We start from the raw sequence: 25890 nt of genomic DNA on the forward strand, positions 1-25890 counted from the left end.
GGATCTGTGGAGATCTTAAAATTCATGTTGAATCTGTTGCCTGGAAGTTTTAAAAAAGAACTCAAGGGCAACCCACAGTCAACATCTGTTTGCCACGAGGTTCTGTCTGGGTCACTCAGCAACTGTACGAATACTACCAAAATCAAATCTCAACGACAATGTATTCGCATTGCAGTTGGGTGTTTTTGTGTTGAAGACATCGAGAATCCCATCAAAATGGATGTGTAATACAATTCAATTTGTACCTTTTTGGCCAGGGTAGCACAAAGATCAGTGTGAAAGGACCTGAAACGTAAAAGCAAACAAGCACATGGCCAGAACTGATAGTACCAATAGTACCAAGAGTTAATAAAGACATCTTAATATTAATTCTTGATAGTATTAAATGATTTTGTAACATTTACAGTAAAGGTGCTATATTCACCGAGTCATTTCCTGATTTTTAGCTCTGCATTTTCGTTCATGTACATGTTGTTTTTTTAAATTGACAGTGTTCTTACTATCCAAGAAGTATCATCCAGTCTGCTCCTCACTCTCAGTCTCAATTTCATGATTATTTCCACTTTCACTTTCAGTGTAAAAACTGCCAAATTCTAAAATCTTTACTTCACATTCTGCATGGTGGATGACGGTATCGGTATGCCTTTAAAAAAACAGTAGAACCTCTTTATTAGGGACACCCTTGGGATTAACAATGCTGTCCTTTATAGAAAGGTGTCTTGATTAGAGAGGTAAAATGAAAGCAACCAATTTGGGACCAAAACTATTGTCCTTGATAGAGAGGGTGACCTTAATAGAGAAGTGTCCACTGTACGTGATACTAGAGAGTAAATTATTACTTGAAAGAAAGACAAAAGACTGGTTCCTTCTGAAGGATGTAAGGCCACAGATTCCTTATTTTCATTGCATTATATTGCTCTAGAACTGTTTAAAGAGCGCCTTGCCCTTGTTTCTATTGTGTTGCAAAGGTATAAACCGATACCTTGATCCACATTGTTCATACTGCCAAAACATGTAGGGCCGAATTTACGAAGGGTGTTTAAGAGTTAGACGCGTGTAAATTCTACATAATCAGTTTCAGGGCCTAATGCGGTTTTCATGAAGAAACCCTGCAAGGCCCTGACTCTGTCTATTCAGACATTAAACGCTGTTTTAAGCTAAACACCCTTTGTAAATTCGGCCCGTAGTTTTTTCTTCATTAAACAAGTCAAAGATGGACTAGAGCATGTATATACTAAGTGACACAAAAAATATTCTGCACTTTTAATCTTGATCTCATTAATACCTGCATTAGTTATTGCGCAATTGAAGCATTTACGATTTTCATCAGTTCTGCAGCTGAGAAAGTTTTATTGCACGAATCAAACTCTCGGACCACGGTATAAATAAACTAACAAGATCAAGCAAACTGGAAACCAAAAGTAGTGTATTGGTCTTACAAACTGTACATACACATGACATATACAAGGATTATAAGATTTAAGTTCTGCTAAGAAGTCGAAGTTCTTTATTTTGAACTTATTTGGGCTGTCTATGTAGTATGTAGCGTACAAACACAACCTGCATGTATCAATGTGGGCAAATTAATATGACCTCCACTAGAACTGTCATGATGTATTACAATAAAGTAATTGCGAATACGCATGTAAATGGTATCAATTTATCTGAAATAATCAGCAGTTAAATAGTTACTATTTAAGACTAAATGGAATATGTGATACATGTATGTAGGCTACACGACCCCCATGTTTATACACATAAATCCACTTTTTGGACAATGATGGCATAATCTCCCTATTAAGGACGCAATAGAGAGGTTGCACTGTATATTATATTTTTTGTGTCACCTAGTACAAGGGAATATATCTTGATTGTCTTGGTGATAAAAAGAGTTACCTGCCTCCTGTCTCTGGTTTTTAGCTCACCTCTTAGCAGAGGTGAGCTTATCCCATACCGTGGCGTCCGTCGTCCGTCGTCGTCGTCGTCGTCCGTCGTCGTCCGTCGTCCGTTAGCAGGGCACGTTTCGTAACTGTTAGAGCTATTGAGTTGAAACTTGGTACACATGTACCCTTATGTAATGACACCTTGGAGACTAAGTTTCGGTCCGATTCGTTTCATGGTTTGGCCACCAGGGGGCCAAACGTTAAAAGTGAAAATATGCAATATCTCCCTTAATAGTAGTCGGGAAATTTTGAAAAAAATATGGTAGGTACTTCTAGCAAAGGTGCATCATATATCCTCCGGGTTTTTGATTTGACCTCCTTTTCAAGGTCACAGAGGTCAAATGGTGTAAATTGGTCGTTAGGATGTAACGATGGCACGTTTCTAAACTACAATGACTATTGATACCAAATTTGGTACACATTTACCCCTTAGTCAGGTGATCTCAGGGACCGAAGTTTGGTCCAATATGATTCATTACTTGACCACCAGGGGGCAAAATCCAAAAACCTTAAAAATGCGATTATTCCTTAACTTCTTGCCCGATTGCCACCAATTTGATATCATGGGTACATCTAACCACCATACAGTATATGTCACACAGGTTTATAATTTGACCTTCTTGTCAAGGTCACAGAGGTCAAATGGCGTAAATTCGCCGTCAGGCCGTAACTATGGCACGTTTCTTAACAGCAATGACTATTGATCACAAATTAAGTACACATGTACCCCTTGGTCAGGTGATCTTAGGTACCGAAGTTTGGTGCAATCTGATTTGCCGTTTGGCCTCCAGGGAGGGGGCCAAATCCTAAATTCTTCAAAATGCCATTATTCCTAGCAATGACTTGCCCGATTGGCACCAATTTTATATCATAGGTACATCTAATTCTAACAACCATTCAATGTGTCACCCGGGTCTTCTTTGATTTGACCTACTTTTCAAGGTCACAGAGGTCGAATGTATTGTAAATTGGCCATTTTGGGGAAATCGTAATTGCTTGGACCTACATCAAACCTAACACTACATGACACAATACCATGCTCTTTATCCATCTTTCCTCCACATGAGGTGAGCACAATGGCCCTGGCCATTTTCCTTTGTATTTCTGGATACAAGATCTGCATGTTCATATGCCAATTCAGAATTAGTGACCTGATATAATTGGGAGTATTTTTTTCGTATTTTTTATGCAGCACCATTTTTTACATGAATATTTCATCTGCTTGATGACCATAGCAATTTTAAAGATACATTCCGTTTTTTGGAGCAGAAGAAAAATCATGTTTGTTTTGTATTTGTTTTGTTGTAAACTAACAATCTGTTATAATCTCCATCAATTTGTTGAATGATGAGTTAGGGGCACAAAACTACCAATATTACTGACTAACATTATTCTATTTCTTACAGATTTGATCTGTAAAAGTCTGTTTCAACTGCATCACACGGGTACCCTATTAAGTTGGCTCAATGAATTGTGTCGTGCAAACGAAATGTCAAACCCATTTTAAATTGTGGAATACTTTTTGTTCCATCATTTAAACCAGTCTTGTTTCTTTTGATTAGCAATATTTGATGAAGTGATTTGCTTAAATGTACTGTATGCCAGCTCTATAATAAAGCTATGGTACTGAAATATCTTTTCAATTCTCCTGTACCTAGACATTTTTCGGCTGGACACACTGATCTACAACCCGCAGATAGATGGCAGCAAAACACAGTCAGCAGACTAATGGACATTCACACAACCAGACCATTCAGGGACAGTCCCACCTCATATCAAGAGACTATGGACATTGACACAACCAGACCATTCAGGGACAGTCCCACCTCATATCAAGAGACTATGGACATTGACACAACCAGACCATTCAGCGACAGTCCCACCCCATATCAAGAGACTATGGACATTGATACAACCAGATCATTCAGGGACAGTCCCACCCCATATCAAGAGACTATGGACATTGACACAACCAGACCATTCGGGGACAGTCCCACCCCATATCAAGAGACTCATGCTACTCACACAATCAGACCATTCAGGGATAGTCATCACTTTTTAAAAGTTATCCCCACTGTCCTTCAGACGCCTGGAGATCCAGTAAATCACGATGTGCCGTCTCCCCAAATATCCCCTCTGTCCTTAAGTCGCCTGGCGATTCAGTACACACGATGTGCCGTCTCCCCAAATATCCCCACTGTCCATAAGTCGCCTGGCGATTCAGTACACACGATGTGCCGTCTCCCCAAACATCCCCACTGTCCTTCAGTCGCCTGGAGATCCAGTAAACACGACGTGCCGTCTCCCCAAACATCCCCACTGTCCTTCAGTCGCCTGGAGATCCAGTAAACACGATGTGCCGTCTCCCCAAACATCCCCACTGTCCTTCAGTCGCCTGGAGATCCAGTAAACACGACGTGCCGTCTCCCCAAACATCCCCACTGTCCTTCAGTCGCCTGGAGATCCAGTAAACACGATGTGCCGTCTCCCCAAACATCCCCACTGTCCTTCAGTCGCCTGGAGATCCAGTAAACACGACGTGCCGTCTCCCCAAACATCCCCACTGTCCTTCAGACGCCTGGAGATCCAGTAAACACGACGTGCCGTCTCCCCAAACATCCCCACTGTCCTTCAGTCGCCTGGAGATTCAATACACACGATGTGCCGTCTCCCCAAACATCCCCACTGTCCTTCAGACGCCTGGAGATCCAGTAAACACGATGTGCCGTCTCCCCAAACATCCCCACTGTCCTTCAGTCGCCTGGAGATCCAGTAAACACGATGTGCCGTCTCCCCAAACATCCCCACTGTCCTTCAGACGCCTGGAGATCCAGTAAATCACGATGTGCCGTCTCCCCAAATATCCCCACTGGCCTTAAGTCGCCTGGCGATTCAGTACACACGATGTGCCGTCTCCCCAAACAACCCCACTGTCCTTCAGTCGCCTGGAGATCCAGTAAACACGACGTGCCGTTTCCCCAAACAACCCCACTGTCCTTCAGTCGCCTGGAGATCCAGTAAACACGACGTGCCGTCTCCCCAAACATCCCCACTGTCCTTCAGTCGCCTGGAGATCCAGTAAAGACGATGTGCCGCCTCCCCAAACATCCTCACTGTCCTTCATTCGCCTGGAGATTCAGTACACACGATGTGCGTCTCCCAAAACATCCCCACTGTCAGGGACATTCTCACACCACAACAAGAGACTAGGGACATTGACGCAACCAGACCATTCAGGCAAAGTCTCACCCCATATCAAGAGACTCTGGAAAATGACACAACCAGACTATTCGGGAATAGTCATAACATTTTTTAGTCATCCCCACTGTCCTTCAGTCGCTTGGTGATCTAGTACACATCTCTACTGTCCTTCAGTCGCCTGGAGATCCAGTACACAGATGTGCCACCTCCCCCAACATCTCTGCTGTCCTTCAGACGCCTGGAGATCCAGCACACACGATGTGCCGCCTCCCCAAAAATCCCTACTGTCCTTCAGACGCTTGGAGATCCATCACACAAGATGTGCCGTCAGCCACAAACATCTCCCCTGTACTTAAGTCGCCTGGAGATCCAGTACACAAGATGTACATTCTCCCCCAAACTTCCTCACTGTCCTTCAGACGCTTGGAGATCCAGCACACAAGATTTGACGTCTCCCCGAAACATCCCCACTGTCCTTCAGTCGCCTGGAGTTCCAGTACAAAATGTGCCATCAGCCCCAAACATCCCCACTGTCCTTCAGTCGCCTGGAGATCCAGTACACAAGATGTGCCGTCTCCCCTAACATCCCCACTGTCCTTCAGACGCCTGGAGATCCAGTACACAGATGTGCCATCAGCCCCAAACATCCCCACTGTCCTTTAGACGCCTTGATATCCAGTACACAAGATGTGCCGTCTCCTCAAACATCTCCACTGTCTGGGGCAGTTTCACACCATACCAAGAGACTCGGGACATTGACACAACCAGACTATTGAGGGATAGTCATGACATTTTTGGCCATCCCCACTGTCTTTTAGACGCCTGGAGATCCATTACACAGATGTGCCGTCTCCCTAAACATCCCCACTGTCTTTTAGACGCCTGGAGATCCAGTACACAGATGTGCCGTCTCCCTAAACATCCCCACTGTCCTTCAGACGCCTGGAGATCCAGTACATACGACGTGCCGTCTCCCCAAACATCCAGTCTCACACCATACCAAGGGACTAGTAACATTGACACAACCAGACCATTCACGGACCATCTCACCCCATATCAAGAGACTCTGGACATTGACAAAACCAGACTATTCAGGGATAGTCATCACTAGTCATCCCCACTGTCCTTCAGACGCCTGGAGATCCAGCACGCAGATGTGCCGCGTCCCCAAACATCTCTACTGCCCCTCAGACGCCTGGAGATCCAGTACACACGATTTGCCGTCTACCCGAAACAACCCCACTGTCCTTCAGTCACCTGGAGATCCAGTACACACGATGTGACGTCGCCCCAAACATCTCTACTGTCCTTCACACGCCTGGAGATCCAGTACACAAGATTTGCCGTCTCCCTGAAACATCCCCACTGTCCTTCAGTCGCCTGGAGATCCAGTACACACGATGTGCCGTCTCCCCAAACATCCCCACTGTCCGGGGCAGTTTCACACCATACCAAGAGATTCGGGACATTGACACAACCAGACCATTGAGGGATAGTCATGACATTTTTGGTCAACCCCACTGTCTTTTAGACGCCTGGAGATCCACTACACACCATGTGCAGTCTCCCCAAACATCCCCGCTGTCCTCCAGTCGCCTGGAGAGCCAGTACATAGATGTGCCGCAGTCCCAAACATCCCCACTGTCCTTCAGACGCCTGGAGATCCAGTGCACAGATGTGTCGTCTCCCCAAACATTCGCACTGTCCTTTAGACGCCTGGAGATCCAGTACACAGATGTGCCGTCTCCCCAAACATCTCCACTGTTAGGGATAGTCTCACATCATACCAAGAGACTATGGACATTGACACAACCAGACCATTCAGGGATAGTCATCACTTTTTTTAGTCATCCCACTGTCCTTCTGACGCCTGGAGATCCAGTACACAGATGTGCCGTCTCCACAAACATCTCCACTGTCCTTCAGACGCTTGGAGATCCATCACACAAGATGTGCATTCTCCCCCAAACTTCCTCACCGAGCACACAAGATTTGCCGTCTGCCCCCAACATCTCCACTGTACCTCAGACGCCTGGAGATCCAGTAACCAGATGTGCCATCAGCCCCAAACATCCCCACTGTCCTTCAGTCGCCTGGAGATCCAGTACACAAGATGTGCCGTCAGCCCCAAACATCTCCACTGTCCTTCAGTCACCTGGAGATCCAGTTCACAAGATGTGCTGCTTCCCAAAACATTTATACCGTCCTTCAGGTTCCTGGAGATACAGTATAAGTGCTGTCACACTAAACAATGCTGCCGTTCCCAGACGCCTGGAGATCCAGTACATGATATGTGCCGTCAGCCTCCCGTGCGTCAGCCTCAAACATCTCCACTGTCCTTCAGTCACCTGGAGATCGAGTACACAGGATGAGTTACATTCAACATCACTTTGAGAAACAGGAGATTATTGTCCTGCTCCTGCTACACTGGGCACGCATGTTGTGAGAGAGGGAAACATTCGTATTGCAATATCAAGCTGTAGGTTGTATTCTCTCTGCTACGCAATTCACGGGTAGGGACAAAGGACTATTTCTCCTGCTAAATGTACACCCAGCCGAAATTCGTCGTGAAAGACAGAGGACTATACCTCCTGTTACACCAGGTACCGGTTGTGAAAGACATGGGACCAAGTTGTGAAAAGAGAAGCGATTATTCCTTCCACAACCCTTGCTACACCGCCTAACGGTTTTTAAGTAAAGGGGACAGTTCATCTGTCCACGTACATCTGTTGCGCGCAGGTTGAGACTGACAGGGAGGGGATCCTCCTGCCACATCAGCCACAAGCTGTGAGAGACAGCCAGAAGTTGTCTACACCAGCTACTAGTGATCAAAGACTGGCTAACATTCCTCCTGCTACACCAAGCTGCAAGTTGCAAAAGACAGAGGACTATTCCTCTTGCTACACCTGCCACAAGTTGTGAATGCCAGGGGTCTGTTCCTCCTGCTACACCAACCGCCAATGCGAAAGACACGGGAGCCAAGAAAGCAAGACTGAGTGGGCACCTATCAGGGACAGAATCGGTCGACCACCCGCTGATCAAATGTACTACCGGTCCTCTGTGACTAGTTAGCCACTAGGGCTACTGCTGCTACCCCTCCCTCCCTCACTCAACTTATCAAGCATCAGTTGGCCTCTGATGGCAAGTGAGAGGAGTGAGGGAGGTGCAGCTTCATCCCCTTGTGGACGACCGGTAACAGAAGACCATAATATAAGCACCTATCAGCAGATGGTCCGCCTTTATTGCCCCTTATTAGCTTCAAGTGGGGATTCATTCTTGTTTTCTTGGCACATCCCCGGTCTTTCACCATTGAAAATGATCTTCTGTCTTTCGCAACTTGCAGTAGCCGGGTGGCATACGTAGCAGGAGAAATGTTCAACAGTCTTTCACGGCTTGTGGCCGCTGTAGCAGTAGGGATGGTCTGACACAACCTATGGCTAGTGAAGCAGGTGAGGAGGAGCGGGTGGTGTAACAGGAGGAAAATTACCCTGTCTTTCACAGCAGAGGAATATTCCCCTATCTTTCATGACTTCGTCCCCTGTCTCTCCCAACCTGTGAATGGTGTATCATGAGGTATAGTTTTAGCAGACAGCGGGCGTCTGTGGGCCGCTGATGGTAAACGAGTGGGAGTGATGGGAGGGGCAGCTGCAGCCCCCTCTGGACCACTGGCGATGGAGGACCATTAGCACCGTTGATGAGCTGGTGGTCAGCCGATTCTCGCTTCCAGGGTTCACCTGTGTTAACACACCTGCACAATTTGGTGTCCGGCGTGCGGGACGCGTTACAGGAGGAATAGTCCCCCAAGGGGATCTCAAGGCTGGCTTTCGGTATGTATTAATTTATTAAGAGGCTGAAGATCCTTGTTGTATGATCTCCAGGCGATTGGATGAGGTAGACATATTTGGGGGAGACGGCACATCTTGTGTACTTAAGATCTCCAGGCGCATCTTGTGTACTATCTACAGGCGACTGGAGGATGGTAGAGATGTTTGAGGTTAAAGGCACATCGTGTGTAATGGATTTCAAGGCGTCTGGAGGACGGTAGAGATGTTTGAGGTGATGGCACATCAAGGGTAGTGGATCTCCAGGCGACTTGAGGACGGTAGGAGGCACAATCGTTGCTACAGGATCCCCGGGTAGGCGAGTGGAGGACGGGAGCGATGTTTGGGGAAAATGGCACAACTTGTGTACTACAGATGATCGGGACTGGAAGACAGTAGACTCGCCGAAGAAATGTTTGCGGGTGATGGCACATCGTGTGTACTGGTTTTCCAGGTGACTGGCTGTCAGCAGAGGCGTTTAGGGAATATATGAGAGTCACAATCTAAACCAGAACATACATACCTGGCGAAGGGGTCAAGGGATTCAGTGGGCTTTGTGCTCTCCTTTTCTACCTGTCAAATCCAGGGAAAGAATGTCTTGTCAAAATTTGGTTCTATGTACAGTTTGAGACGATCTGGGAGACAATGTACATGGATTATCACCTCTCATGTCTGATAGCTAGAAGTCTCATTGTTCCCTGAAAGATCATCACAGTATAAAACCAGACGAGATATACCCAGGGTAGGGGAAATTTAGTGGACCAGTACTCTTATATTCCTGACAAAACCAGGAGAGACTGTCTCGTCACAATCTGGCACAATGTGCTGGTTTAAACAATCTGAGAGATCATGGATGGATTATCAACTCCCATGTCCAATACCTGAATGACCAGCCTGTCCCAGCTTTCTCTCTGAACATCAATGGTACATGTAACATTCTTTTTATAGTATGTTGTCTTAGCAAAGATTGTGACTTTGCCCGACAGGACAAGTCTGTGGCAAATTTGAAGACCAGCCATCTCATGTCTAAAACGTCTTTTATTGTGATGCTAATCAGCACAATCTGGCAAAGACATATAGACGGTTAGCAAATCATAGTCATGTTAATAAAGAGTAAATGCTTTTACTTAATACTTCATGCACATATACATTAGGCCAATCTGTGCAAAACTGAAGTAAGAGCATTTACTTTTTTATTCATATCGTCCATGGGTAAAAAACAGTCCTTTATCGGCTCAAGTGATGTGACAGAGCGTAAACAATAGTATAAATAAACCCTTGCCCTTCACCTGGTCACTCACAGTCGTTCTTCATCACAATCAGGCTTGGCAAAGCCTCGCACTCTTTCTTGTTTCGAACTGAAAACATAATAAAAATCTACAGCTCGTCGATTTTGCCACTTTTATTTTTTATTTTTTCACCTCTTTTACATTTTGAGCCAAATGCAACAATATGCCACATGGCCAATAATAATATTAGCAATATATGTACACACTCTAGCGTCACCCACTTCCCTCATGAATTGACAGTAAAGTCCCATGAGCTAGACGCAAAATTCAATTTTATAGGGGAAGAACTGGCAATTGAGCCCAGGCACCAACCTGTTATACAAATTCATCAGTTACATGTAAATCTCTCTTGTTTACCGTATAGAGAACAAACCCACACTTCTAGGCCCAAATAGGCTGAATGAAAGGGCTTGCATTTCTCGGATTATTCCTTAAAGCTGTCTTGAGCTAATACATGCAAGGTTGCGTATCCATGGATTGTTGGCTTGTGCAGTTTTTTCCTTGTTCTGTGTTTGCTTGTGACCATATGACGCACCACACACAGAAATTTGAAAATTAACTGTTAGATGTTCCAATTGGTCGTACCAAGGAGCCCGCTATGGATGGACACAATAGAAACAATGTAATAAGGAAACAGCCTGTGGATATTAAGCAGCCATCGATGTAGATTTCAATTTCATAAAGAATTGGCAAGCCATCAACCATTGTTGAGCACAGCACCACAATTGCCAACAATGTCAAGATTCCGATTTCGACTGTTTCGAGAACGGATCCACATTTTAATCAAACCTGAGCTGAATGGGAATGCCTGCAATTCTCCACACATGTGTTCACATTCACAAGAGACAGTTCAATTCACAAGAGACAGTTCAATTCACAATCGAATCCATGATTCGAAACTGGCAGGACAGTGGCGTCCCAATACATGTCCTCATTAGCGCCGATTCTCATATATCGAATATAGCTTCTTCTTTAAGCACCTCCTTCTTAGCTTTAATCATAGCACGCATTTTCTGGATATCCTCCTGAAAAATACAAATATCATATTTTGATAGGCTGAGGAATCATCTTTTCCAAGAATTATACAATACACAATGGCAATCTAAGAAGTTGTCAGAGACTTTAATGCAGCAATGGCTAAGAAATCGACAGGGCCCGGTTTGATGGATGGCATATTTGCACTTACCATAGACAATTTCGTATCCGAGACAGTTTTCTTCACGGGAACAGGAGCATCGATTTTAGGAGGAGGTTTTTCTAATTCCATTTCGTTCACACTAGAATGAAAAGGAGAACATCATAGACAAACCAAACTTCTGAAAAAGTGCTTCAGGAAACTTTTCTCTCAACAAGTCATACTCTCTTTGTCAATCTAGATATTGAGACCAAGAATATTGTAATGAACTCATCGCAAGTCGTCAAACAACAGGCCAACTCATAGTTTCTGTTTACAGGACATCAATGAAACGGCCAGGGGCCATTGTGCTCACCGTATACATCTTTTAGTAGGCAGGATCATGCTTAGTTTAGAGGTGAATATGGTGAACACAATCAGGCATGAAGACTTTTTTTAGATGTGTATTGATGTCAAGTAATAAGACAGGGCAGTATATATAAGTTTATGATCCAACCAATAATTGTCTATGAGTATGACATCAACAAGATCAATATCGTGTGATTGCTAAGAGTCCCTGCAATAAAAAATTCATCGAAAAAAAGTCATTAATAAGCAAGATATTGCATGTCCTACTTTTTCAGTTTTGACCCCCTGGTGGCCAAATCAAGAATCAGATGAGGCCAAAATTCGGTGTCAGAGATTATCTGATGTAGGGGGTTACATGTACCAACTTTCAAGTTCATAGCTTCAGCAGTTAAGAAACGTGCCATAGTTACACTCTAATGGCCAATTTACGCCATTTGACCTCTGTGACCTAGAAAAGGAGGTCAAATCCAAAAATCGTAGGACATGTGGTGTATCCTTGCTAGAAGTCCCTGCCATAAAAATTTTATCGAAAACAATTCACTCAAATAAGCAAGATATTGCACTTCTTCCTTTTTCCATTATGGCCCCCTGGTGGCCGAATAAAGAATCAGATCAGGCCAAAATTCGGCATCAAAGGTTATCTGATGTAGGGGGTTATATGCACCAAGTTTCAAGTTCATAGCTTTACTGGTTAAGAAACGTGCCATAGTTTACACTCCAACGGCCAATTTACCCCATATGACCTCTGTGACTTTGAAAAGTAGGTCAAATTGAAAACCCATAAGACATGTGATGTATTCTTCCTAAGAGTACCTACCATAAAAATTTTATCGAAAACAAGTCACTTATAAGCGATATATCACACTTTTTAGATATCCACTTTTGGCCCCCTGGTGGCAAAGTTGAGAATCAGATCAAACTGAAATTCAGCACCAGAGGCTATGTGATATAGGGGGTTATATGTACCAAGTTTCAAGTTCATAGCTTTAGTGGTTAAGAAACGTGCTATAGTTTACACTCTAACGGCCAATTTACGCCATATGACCTCTGTGAACTTGAAAAGTAGGTCAAATTAAAAACCCGTATGATATAAGATGTATATTTGCTATGAGTACCTACAACACAAGTTTCATCGAAAACAAGTCACTAATAAGCGAGATATCACACTTTTTAGATATCGACATTTGGCCCCCTGGTGGCCAAGTTGAGAATCAGATCGGACCGAAATTTAGTGTCAGAGGTCACCTGACCTAGTGGGTGCTGTGTACAAAGTTTTAAGTTCATAGCCCTAGCGGTTAAGAAACGTGCCACTGTTTTTTAAATAGGATACGACGACGGACGACGGACGACGGACACTGCGGTATTACATAAGACTCCCCTACGGTGAGCCAAAAATCAAGAAAATGTAAGATACAAGTCAGAAAAGATACAAGTCAGAAAAGACAAAAGGGAAAAGATAAAAAATAATAAAATAAAAAAATATTTTTGGCCGTCCCTGACCGGGGTTTGAACTCACGACCTTTGGATTGCCACAACACGAAAAACACAAAACATGCAATTTCGGCCATATCTGTGTCTGCGTTGTGACCTCTGTGACCTCGACAAGTAGGTCAAATTAACAACCCATATGATATATGATGTATCCTTGCTAGGAGTACCTACCACAAAAGTTTTATCGAAAACAAGTCATCAATAAGCGAGATATCACACTTTTTAGATATCCACATTCGACCCCCTGGTGGCCAAATTGAGAATCAGATCGGACCGATATTCAGCACAAGAGGTTATCTGATATAGGGGGTTATATGTACCAAGTTTCAAGTTCATAGCTGTGGCGGTTGAGAAACGTGCCATAGTTACACTGAAACAGCCAATTTACGCCATTTGACCTCTGTGACCTTGAAAAGTAGGTCAAATTAAAAACCCGTATGATATATGATGTATCCTTGCTATGAGTACCTACCACAAAAATTTCATTCCAAACAAGTCATTAATAAGCGAGATATCACACTTTTTAGATATCTACATTCGGCCCCCTGGTGGCCAAATTAAGAATCAGATCGGATCGAAATTTAGTGTCACAGGTCATCTGACCAAGGGAGTCCTGTGTACAAAGTTACAAGTTCATAGGCTTAGCGGTTAAGAAACGTGCCACTGTTTTTGAAACAGGATACGACGACGACGGACGACGACGGACGACGACGGACGACGGACACTGCGGTATTGTAAAGACTCCCCTACGGTGAGCCAAAAAGCTACACCAGATTAAAATTTTTGTCATCAAAAACATTACTTTGACCCCCGTTTCAGATGATACCTAAACATGAATCCAGTAGCTCGATTCAGACACCTCTTTGACAACCAATAGCACAAGTGCAGCACCCTCATGAGCTGAATCAACAACAATCGGATGCTGGATTGCCATTCAGAGAGGGTACAATGTACCAGTCCCAAAGTACCGTTAAACTGGACTCCCGATAGACAGAAATGCAATTCACGGCTAACCCAAATCCTGCTACTATACTGCTATCCTGAATCCCAACAGCGATTTCAGCCTCCCCAGTGTTCCCAAAAAGACATTCCCCTTAAATCAAAATAAAAGTTGCCTAATTTTACCTCTCATCATCTTTTTGTATGCTGTCATTTCTCTCCGGACTATACAAACTACTGGCACTGGGAGACACTTTCACAGGTGGTGGGGAGGGCCAGGATGGCATACTTTGTACAGAAGTTGGCGAAGTCCTGGGAGGAGATGCCTCCGATGATGAGGACTCGGACATCAATGGTGACCTTGGTGGAGATGACCTTGGGGGAGTTGACCTCGGTGGTGACCTCAGAGGAGATAACCCTGGTGGTGATGACCTTGGAGGAGTGGACCTTGAAGACGATGACGACGAAGATTCTGAAGACGACCTTGACCTTGATCGTATGGGCTTCGGCAAGGTATCAATACTATCATTTGGTGGAGGGGGCACTTCTTTTACACCATTATTACACACGGTTATTGTGGACCTGGAAAAAAAGATTGGCATTGCAATAAAAACTGGTGATTGCTATGTGTCGCTTTTCATTGACGACGGTCGGTGCCAAATCCTTCACAACCTATTATAGGTCTCCACAGACGCACCCATTAGGTATCAAGTGGCTGCCATCATTTCACGCTCACAATCCCCAACACCGAGGGCCTGCTTGAACTTTCAAATTTATCAACAACACCGAGTTACAGTGAGAACTTACTCTAATTTCGGTCGCTTTGGTGATGAGCTGGCGCGAGATGACATGGTTGTCTTCCTCTTCTCAGCTTTCGGTGATTTAGACCTCGAACGTCGAGATTTTGGTGACCTTGACCGATGTTTCTTATCAGACTTGCGGCGTTTTGATTCCTTCGACTTTGGTGATCTTGAGCGCGATTTTTTCCGTGAGGATTTTTTGTCGGATTTCGACCTTGACTTTTCTTTCGAACGTGACCTAGATCTGTGTTTATGAGATTTCTCTTTTGATCGCGACCTTGACCTTTTGCGTGATGATTCTTTGGATCCAGAGTTCGTTTTTCTTGATTTTGACCGAGAGCGGGAACGTCTTCGCTTACTAGGTGATCGTGTTTTTCCAGATGACTTTTTGTCCCGAGGGGGTGACTTGGATTTTTTGTGTTTAGAGCGTTCCTTTGACCTTGACCTAGATCTCGACCTTGATATCCGTCTCGGTTTTTCCAGAATCTCTCTAGACTTTGATCGGTCCAGTGGCTTTGGTGAACGAGACCTAGACCTAAAAAAAAAACAAACGGAATTAGACATCTATTATCACAGTAGGGTGCCAACCCTCTAGGAGGGCTATCAGGAACTGTTCCATAAAGTTTCCTTTCCTCAGTATTTCTGACCAAAATATCAGTACTATTCAGCATTTTTGCATGTGATCCGTCTTAGCTTTTTCAGAGACCTGTCACCCTCTGGAGGAAACACTGATTAATATCAATCCATACAGCACCTCACTACCATGGTGTTTGTCCATATGCATTTTTTTATAGTATTCGTGAAGCCACCTGGGTAGTTTACTTATGACCCTCATCCACAGAAGGTTCTTTCCCACCTCCGAGTTGGCCCTCATCTTGTTTGCGAGTCTACAACTTACATGTACATTACAAGGGTAGATTATTTCAGGGTCAAAAGAGGTATCAGTCATACTTTACCTTCTGACAACAGCATATGAAGATGGTGGGGTTCGCGATTTCCGTCTCCTAGGTGATCGCGACCGATGTCGTTTTGATCGCGATTTCTTGGGCGACTTTTTCGATTTCTTTGATTCCTTGTGTTTTCTATGTCGTTTGTTTACGGGCGATGTTGATGGGGACCTTCTATGGGACGTCGGGAATGAGAATGGGCTTTGTGATCCACTGTCTCGAAAAGCAGCAACAGGCGAAGATGCACCTACAAAAGGAAATAACAGTTAAACTAGGCCTGATGGTTATTGTTCATATTATGAATAAGCTTTGCACATCCTCTCCTGGTATTTCAACAGAACAATTGTTTCAGTTTTGGATTTATCGTCTGATATCAACAATGGTAGAGGTTATATCTGGCAGATATGGCAAACTATGAATTTTAGTCCCGAGCGCTGTATAGCTGCAGCTCGGACCTGTGATACTCCCAGAGAGTAGAGCTTGAATCACGAATGTACAGGTCAATAGCTGGAGGTAATAATGTGAAGCACTTTGAGTGACTGAAACAAGTTGGATTTAGCACTATATATATTATTTGTTTATTGTCACCTATTTATTTATACAAATAGCCAGCCTTAAGGCTATAAGTCTCATAATTATTATTATCTGATTTTACACTTTTAAAGCCCACTTTTTCCTGAAAGCTTTCAGTAGAGCTCAGATGAGCTGCTCAATCAGCACTGCAACCTGACCATACCGACCTGTATGGACTTTACACCTGGGCGGAGTAAGGCATGTGAGACAAAAAAACCTGCCTAGAGTCTCACATTGACAACAATGGGGATCAAACCAGGGACCCCAAGACTACTAGTCAGAAACCCGAGCTACTACACCTCTAAAGCTCCCCATTACTTCATCCAGACTGTCACTTACTTCATACAGGACCCAAGACCCCTCTACTCATCAACTCTTTGCGGTTGGATTCACTCCTTCAAAAGAGGAATTTCAAAAATATTGGGTTGAAACCTAACAAATATATGCAGAGCTAATATTACGAAACCCAGCCAAGACCTACCAGTGGCAGCAAGGACTGCTGCAGCCTCCTTACTCTCATCAACTTTCACACCAGAACTCTTGAGCATGTTTATAAACATGGCTGCCTTCCTCTTGCGTGCAGCCTGCATCTGCTTCTCCTTGGAGGTCTGGGCGAGCTTGTCCCTCGCGGCCATTGCTAGCCGGTCCTTGATCTTGTGCTCAGCTGAAATATAAAATTATCAATTAGGAAATTGGTCTGCAAGCAGATACGAATGTCTTATTTCTACTTATATTTTTGTTATTGCCATTCAAATTTGTGTCACTGTGGAGATCTGACGGAGTAGTTTAACAAATTTTAATTCTGCTATTGCCAAGAAACGTGTTCTAAATGCTGTTTAGCAAAAACAAACAATGAAAGACTCGACAATTTCAAGACAGGAGCAGCAAGGAGAACTGTCTTTTGTTAATAGTAACATGTTGTCTTCTTAGGGTGATTCAGGAATGCCCCAAAAGGGCACACTATGAGCCAGTAGCAAATAAAACTTCCCCACCCCACAAAGCCAGTTAGTAAGTCACAACAGACCAAGGCAGTTTCTAATATCTATAAAATATCCTCGAAGTGACAAACTGACCTTGTTTTCTGTCCAAGTCTTCAGCTGTTGATGTGACCTTATCATCCTGCTTTATAGCTTCCTCAAGCTCCTCTCCGTCCAAATCTGGACAGATTGGCGTCACTGACTTCTCCCGGCAGAGCACTTCAGATCTTTCCAACCTTTCCCTGAATTCGTCACCTGAAAATGAAATGCCGGGATTTAGTTTTCAGTCTCAGGACAATTGATATCCGACACACTAAGGTGCCAGTCATTTCAAACAATTCAGTCGAAAGCTTCAAATGCGGTATCTGAAAGGCGTATTTGTATAGATACATGTAAGCAGACACAATAAGGAGATAGGGAGCTTTGATTGAACAACTGAGCGCACATCTTTATTTAATACAAACCTAGAAATCTTGCATATTCTTGACGATGGTCAAAACCTGACCATTCACATTATAAAAGAACCTGATCAGGTCAAGTTTACAAGTTCTAGAACGAATTAACATCTTGTGGGATTTAAATTCATGCCCCATATCTCAATACACCACTAGGCTATTTGTTCCGGAACATTTGCAACTTTATGCTATCATCAAATACGCTATAAAAAACCCTGATCAGGTTGCGTTTTAGAGTTTATATCAAAAGACACCAACATTGGATGAGATTCAGATTCTTGCCCAAAATCTTATGCCGCTGGGCTAATTGTTCAGAATCATTTTGCACCTTCATGCCATCATCAAATAGAACTAAAAGCTGACAGCGGATTGAGATGCTAACTAGACTTACCCTCCTCATCTGAACTCTCATCCACAAATGCTGGTCGCTTCTCCTTTGTCACAGGCTCAGGTTCCTTGATCTTGGCTTTGATGGAAAAACTCACACTTACTGCAAAAAAATATGTTTCGAGTTAAAAATCCATCCTTAAAGTGCTCAGCATCCAACATTCTCCGGGGTGACGATAAACTAAAAGAGTAACCAAGGTGAAAAGACCAAAGTGAGTGTCTCACAAAGTGGATCAAATCACAGAAGGGACAAAGCCCTGGTGGCAGGCAATTTTACGTGGTTACATGTATGTCAAGCCCTGCTTTAAACCCATGGAAATGAAACGTACACATAAATTGTGTACATCCATCAGAGAAAACAAATATTCACACTTTACTGAGGCAGACTGCAATTTATATGCCAACTTACTTTTAGCACCACCCTCTGTTGAGCTCTGTGATTTATCATCTTCTAGTGCCACCTGGAGGCTAGAGTTTATAGGCCGCTCGGCAACTGTTGTGACCGGGGCGGCTGCTTTGGCCTCAGCTTCTGATTTCTCCTTCTCCTTTTCCTTCAGGAGCTTCTCACGGGCCATTTCCTGCAAACAAGAACAAGCCTAAAGATGAGATACGCTTTTTTATTGATCGGCTCAAATTATTGTACACACAAACCTCCCTTAGCGGACACTTCTCTATCAAGGACAACCTCTCAATTAAGGACACTAGGTTTGGTCCCAAATTGGTGGTTCCCATTCAATCTGACCTCTCTAATCAAGACACTTCTCTATTTTAGGACAACACTTGTCAGTTCCGAGGGTATTCTTAATAGAGGCCATACTTACTGTACATGATATTTGCATGCAAATATAGTTAGGAGCAGTTCATTTCATACTATGTAAGCACAAATCTTTTTCAATGCTCCCTCCCCTTGTATACACATGTGTACACGAGAGCCAAGACTCCCACCTGCCTATGTACACAAAAATTGAGAGTTGATACTGATGTATTTAGGATCTTTTAGGATGTGTATATAAAATAATCACTTCAAAACAGTGATAGGCCTAGTTGTCCATGACACAAGTGCCTTTACAGTGGAACCTCTGTTAGCGGACACCTCTCTACTAAGGACAACCTCTCTATCAAGGACACTAGTTTTGGTCCCAAATTGGTTGTTTCCATTCAATTGACCTCTCTAATCAGGACACCTCTCTATTAAGGACAGCACTTGTCAGTCCCGAGGGTGTCCTTAATAGAGAGGTTCTACTGTATTTCCAAATGCAACATCATCAACGACAACTCACCCTCTCAAATATCGTCTTCTTGAATGTGTAGTAGGTGAAGAAAACGTGTCCTTCAGTTAGGAATTCGAATCGCATGTCGCGTTTGTTTCTGACGGTGCTCTCAAAGTCTGTCCCGTTACGTGCAACGTATTCGGCCATTTTGTCGATGATTGGCTGAAGATCGGGCGGAGGTGGGATGATATTTCCTGGTGGGACAAGGGCCGCCAATAACCCACCATTCTGACTGAAAAAGAGAATTAAAATGAATTGACAATACAGTAGAACCTCTCTATCAAGGACACCCTTGGGACTGACATATGCTGTCCTTATTAGAGAGGTGTCCTGATTACAGAGGTGGACCAAAACTAGAGTCCTTGATAAAGAGGTTGTCCTCAATAGAGAGGTGTCCGCTAAGGTAGGTTCCACTGTATATTGTATGCAGGGACAATGATGATCTGCACCTAAAATCTGTGCCGATCCCGATGCAGCCCTGTTTCCCGCGAGGACTGCACTTCTTAAGGATACATTTACCCCCTCCCCTAAAAGATTTTGCTATAACTCGAAACCAATGTCATATCCCCGAGATGAATCAAGTCATACGTACGCCATTTCATTTCTCAGTTCCTCTGGTAGGACCGTAGTTTCCGTTCCTGGTGGCGCAGGCTGGCCGTCCTTTGCTACAGTGATTGTGTCAACTTCAGCACCAGAACCTGAAGGTGCTGGGGAGTCGGTGGAGCGAACATTATTCCTAAAAAGAAAAGTCACAATCAGTCAGTCTTGTATGAGTCATAATCTCATTAAAAAATAACGAAAAGCAGTAACTTATCATCAGAAAATCACTCTTGAATAATGCTGAAGGTCTGCTACGTACGTTTTACATACCCTCAAAGAAGCTAAACAAAAAACTTGAGCAAAAAACTTTAGCAAGGATTTGAATATTGATGCAACAGGAAAGCAATAACTATTTTGTATGACATGGCTGATTCAAATGGTTGAAATAAAGTACCTCCTCCGAGGTATTCTTCAGTAAAATGTTATTTCAAATGACTTACTGTGGAGAATTCCTTCCAGAATCGAGCAAGTTGATCTTGTTCAAGAGCTTCGCATAGGCTGTGTCCTGGACTTGTTCAGAAGACAGCTGGTAACGGGAGGGCGACTGCAAGCAAACAGAAACAACATCAGCAATTATAACAAGTAAACGTACATATATCATTAACTTAATCCTTGATGAGGTTGACTTACTAAGCAAAAGCAGTGAAGTAAGAGTGTCAGTCGTATAAGGAGTACTTACCACTGCTTCTCGGGCATTCGGATCAACCTTAGGCTTAGCCATGAGACTTGGGTGCAGATAACTCCCATCGTCATCATCATCATCCGACTCCTGGCTTGAACATGCTGAAAACACAGTCAAGCATAGAATAATATATAAAGAATATCAATCGTGAATGAATGGAAAAAATGTACACGTATGTATGGGTTGTATTCAACTACACGTACAATGCCAGATTCTACATTTTTCGAATTTCTAGTGTTACAGTTTTTTCTTTGTTTTTTAGTGGGGGGGGGGGGGGGGGGGGATGAGGATGCTGCTATCATGCACTACTCCAAAGGAAGGCGTAAGTTGTGCTCACTACATGTACTTCAATGAGGGCCTGATAATGTTAGGCACAACCTGAATGATCACTGGCATGAAACGCATTCCTGCTATTACATGACATTGGTCAGGAGAGGAGTTTGTGAAGCGTCCTGGGACCCAGCATACACAATCCTGCGTCCTTGCATCATTCAAAGGAAAATGCTCGACTTACTCCGCGTGCGTTTCCTAGGCTTGACCTCCGGTGGTTTAGGGCGATACTTGCCCGACTTCATCAGGGTGACAAGCTTCTTGTAGTACGCATTCAAGCTGTGATCCATGTCGAGAAAGTGGAAGTTCGTGTTGTCTTTCTGTTTTGTTTTGATGACGATCTCCATCTGCGGGCCGTGCTGACTCACAAACAAGGCCGTTTTCTCGATGATTGAATTCAATTTCACAGTCTCTGGCTGAAGCGCAATGAGAAGAAAAGTGAATAGGAGAAAAATTACTTGAACCATGCCATGCTGAGCCCTAAACACCTGGCATGGGCCACTCCTCCCCCCATCTCGTTTCCAAGATCTCTTGTTTCCTTTCCCACCTTGTTTCCGAATGCACACCATTGGGGCTCTCAAGGCACTCCCCCTTTCCAGAGAGGCTCCACCACTGCATGAAATACCCTTCACAGTGACATCAGAAACCAGACATTGTCCATTCAGGAGACATCCCAAAACAGAAATCTTCAGAAAGTAGTATCGGACAGGAGGCCAAATTTGAACTGGAATCTTTTGGCTGGAAGTTGTGCAATTGAAGTGCCAATTTGACAGATTTGTCTTGCTGTTAAGTGGCTACAAAATCAGATCATATTTCTTACCATCATGAATTGTTCAGTGATAAACTTCCTCAACTCCTCCGAACATTCAAACGGTTCCTCTTGGTCTTCATCATCTTCCTCCGCTGCAAAAAAGCAACTTGAAAATGTGAACTTTTCAAAACTACAGTGGAACCTCGCTAAATAGCGGACACCTCTCTATTAAGGACAACCTCTCTGTTAAGGACGCTAATTTTGGTCCCAAAGTGGTTGTCACCATTACATTTGACCTCTCTAATCAGGACAACTCTCTATTAAGGACAGCACGTGTCAGTTCACAGGGTGTCCTTTATAGAGAGGTTCTACTGTATTTATTGAATGTTTAACACCAGACATGGAGACACCTGAACGTACAGTCTGGTATATGATTAGTTCCTACCACAATGCGGCCAACTTTTAAAAGAAGTTACTCATGATGAAGCATACATGAGAAAGAACACGAGAAATAAGTTCAAGGACCAACACCAGCATCATATTATTATCATCATCACTATTAAAAAAGACTCATTATTATGACAAATTTCTTTTCTTGATTTTAAGAATCTTCTCCTACCCTGGTTCTCCTCAGTGTCTTCAGTTGGCGCTGGTTGATCGTAGTTGAAGGCCACTGCTCCATAAGAGTTGTCTGCGAGAGCTTCGTTTAACCGCTTCAGTTCCTCCTCTAAAAACAACAAAAATATTCAGCTAATTATGATTTTTTTAAAACATGCACATGTGACATGGTATTCCATTAGCGCTTTTTGAATACTCGAGTTTCTCACTCTTAACGTCAAACCAGATCTTCACATAGTGCACATTTCTAGGCCCGTAATGGGGTAATTTTTAGGCCTCTGATAATCCTCTAGAATTTGAATGTGAATAGCAAGAGCCACTATTGCTAATGATGCTGCTGGTCAATCAAGTATAGGCCTAAAGAAACTTACTTCCATTGTGGCCCTACCAAAATGTACACCCTATACACTGGCTTACGACAGTAGACGTTAGGTTTGCGAAACTCGAGTAGTCTTGATCTATTCTCATCTTGACACTCAAGTATAGATCTACTCTGCCGACCAGAACTCTACCGACCAGAACTCTGCTGACCAGAACTCTGTCTCGTCAACAGATGTGAGGGAGGGGAGAGGAGGTTACGGACGGAGAACTGCGGATTCAGAATTGTCATTCGAAGCCAGTGACACGAGTGAACTGGAATTGACAAAGGAAGACCAGACAAACTTGCAACAACTGCCTGGGCAACTGAGCTCACTTGTTCCCATGAATGACTGATAACAAGATTATTCACAAACAATGGCAAACACTGATTGGAGAATTTTGTAAATTTTCAACTGTGAGGTTAAATTTCAAGAGGACTAGTCCTATTTATTTGACATCTATATTGACTCCAAAGGCATGGCTAGGCTGATTCCAGATCTGAGAAAGAGGAGAGAGGCTTTCCCTGATGGTTCTGAATCAGACCAATTTCTCTCACCTCTCATGAGATACCAACAACTACATAAGTAAGATTTGCTCTCATAATAGTTGACCAAATTTGATAATTTATGATGTCTACCTTCGTACGCTGCCTTTTCCATGATATCTGTGTGCAACTCTAGGTATCTCTCCTCATCACAAAGCGCTTCGATACGCGACTCCTCGTCCGACCGTACCGATCGGTGGCCCAAGTCAGCATCGTACGGGTCAATGTCAAACAAGTGTCCTCGGCCATCATACCTGTCGACAAATTATGCACAGTTAATACGTTTCTTAATAAACGTTTCAAAATTAAAAGAAAACTAGTGAATACTTACCACACTAGTTGTGGGTGAGAAGCAAAACTAACATTATACGATACAGCTACAGGCATTCACATTTAAGGGCAGTGATCACTTTCAAGCCACATCTTTTCCCTTGAATCATCTTTTGGAGAGCTGCTATCACTCTCAGTCTCAATAAAAAGAGACTGTCATAGACAATTTTAATGTTTGGAAAGTGATTCAGTTCTCGCCAAAGCCAACTGAGGAAAGTGAAAAACAGGTCTTCCTGCAATTTTCAAATGTGAAAGCCTGCAATATCAATGTTAAGTACAGGTATAGTGTTCTTGCCAATTTATGATGTGATAACATCAACAGACATTTGACGTCTTTGTGACTTTCCATTATTCACCAAGATTACAATTTTAGTTCATTCTACCTAAATTTTGCAACGAGGACCAGCATTTCAAAGGTGACAATCTGAAGCAATTTCCCAAATATGGACTCAAGACTAAGACTGAAATGCATCCACAGACTGTCTCTTACCTCCCTGGCATTCAGACACCAATGGCAAAGCAGATTATGCAAGTTATGCAGGATCCTTGGAAACAGAGACATTGACAAGAACACTAGCCAAGAACAATAATGACATTGAACTTCAATTCAAATCTTTGAAAAGGATAATCTGCATCAAACTGGCAGTTTGCAGCCCACTATCCATTCCAATTCCAAGCAAAGTTTGATCAATTGTGCAGATGTTTTGTCTAAACACTCCACAATTCAACCCAATTCTTTTCTGATTCAGATTCAGGTTAGAAAATGGAGTTCAGATTTGTTTTCTTTATCATCAAGTCTTGCAAGCTTAGAGGATTTGTAGAAAGACACTGGCACATAGCAACAGGTCTTCATGAGATACAAATTTACATGTTATTTTTAGAAACATTCACAGCCAAAAACATTTTCCATGTCATGCTAGTTGGTGCAAACTGCCAAACAGATCTAAATAAGTTCGTTCACACTAATGTTCTGTCACCATAAAACACTTTGTTTTGAAAATTGAAGGTTTCCTTTTTGTTTATACAAACCATTCTTAAAAATTGTAGTAGAAATCATGTCAAAGTGTTGTAGTAGGGGACATGCACGTGCACCACAGTGTCTGCCAAATTGCATTCTGCTGCACTGGTACAAGTAAGTGTAGCACTTGCAGCTACATGTAAATCATAGTTGCTGCTACATTTATTCCCTAGTGTAAGAAGCCAATGTCGAGTCCTTTTTGACATCCACATGTTTGCAATATGCATATTAAACCTATACACTTGTTTTATGCCCATCTTCGGGTGAACACAACTATACTAGGTTGAATATGCTTACTATTGCTCTATCTTCTTTTGTTTTTGTTGCAAAAAGGTGACATAACAATACAGTCACGGGCAATGACCATCCATGTGACAAGCCCATTGGCCTTTCATTCATGCTTATTGCTTTGTCATTTGGCCTTCAGATGATCATCGGCAATCATGATCAGAGTTGCGCAACAAACAACACTAGTCATGACACAGACTGCTGTCTTGAGTAATTTTGCTGTTAAATAGCTTGGGTAAATTGATAATCTGACTGAGCAGAGAGACGGTCACGGTGTGTTGACAATATCCTTTCATTCATTTCAGCAATACGCCAGCAGGGCCAGGGACCTGTCTTCCTGATCACCGCAACCGATTACCTTCCCTGGAGAAATGTGAAAACCTGTAGGGACTAAAATGATCATGTTAATCAATAAACAAAATGTCAAATCGGAACCTTTTTTGGTTGAAAAACGACGGCTGGGAAAATCCATTCAAGTTGGTGAAGGGACGAACCTGTCGATAAGCAGCTTCTGGTTGCCCATCCAGGGTATCAGGTGTTGTCCCTTGTTGATTTCCACAGCCTTGACATCATCGCGGAACAGTTTGCACGCATAACCAAACACAAACAGCTCATCAAGGTCGTCATTTCGGCGAACTTCGGGAAGATATTGTGGATGCGGCCTTCGTTTCTTTGACGCCATTTTCCTCTTAACCAGACAGTGGATCCAGCCGTGTAATTCTAAGTGACGGTGCGGCCTACGCGATTGCTGCTAATTTCAAAAGTAATGAATTGATAAAGTATTATTTTACC

At 43.3% G+C, this 25890-nt stretch overlaps 1 protein-coding gene across 1 annotated transcript; it reads right to left on the reverse strand.

Moving 5' to 3' along the window:
- Positions 1-10349: 10349 nt before the first annotated feature.
- On the reverse strand, positions 10350-25780 carry LOC135499594 (splicing factor, suppressor of white-apricot homolog). The gene is made up of 18 exons (XM_064790461.1): positions 25593-25780; positions 23556-23716; positions 22560-22667; positions 22010-22092; positions 21374-21605; positions 20857-20960; positions 20618-20721; positions 20170-20313; positions 19587-19809; positions 18716-18884; positions 18311-18409; positions 17561-17719; positions 16969-17151; positions 15924-16161; positions 14975-15502; positions 14354-14749; positions 11441-11531; positions 10350-11279 (listed from the first exon to the last, which is right to left on the reverse strand). The coding sequence occupies exons 1-18, from the start codon at positions 25778-25780 to the stop codon at positions 11202-11204; spliced, it is 3288 nt and encodes a 1095-aa protein (XP_064646531.1). The 3' UTR covers positions 10350-11201.
- Positions 25781-25890: the final 110 nt, after the last annotated feature.

This window comes from Lineus longissimus, chromosome 2 (genome assembly GCF_910592395.1).
Source record: "Lineus longissimus chromosome 2, tnLinLong1.2, whole genome shotgun sequence".
In the NCBI taxonomy this organism is placed as follows: Eukaryota; Metazoa; Nemertea; class Pilidiophora; order Heteronemertea; family Lineidae; genus Lineus; species Lineus longissimus.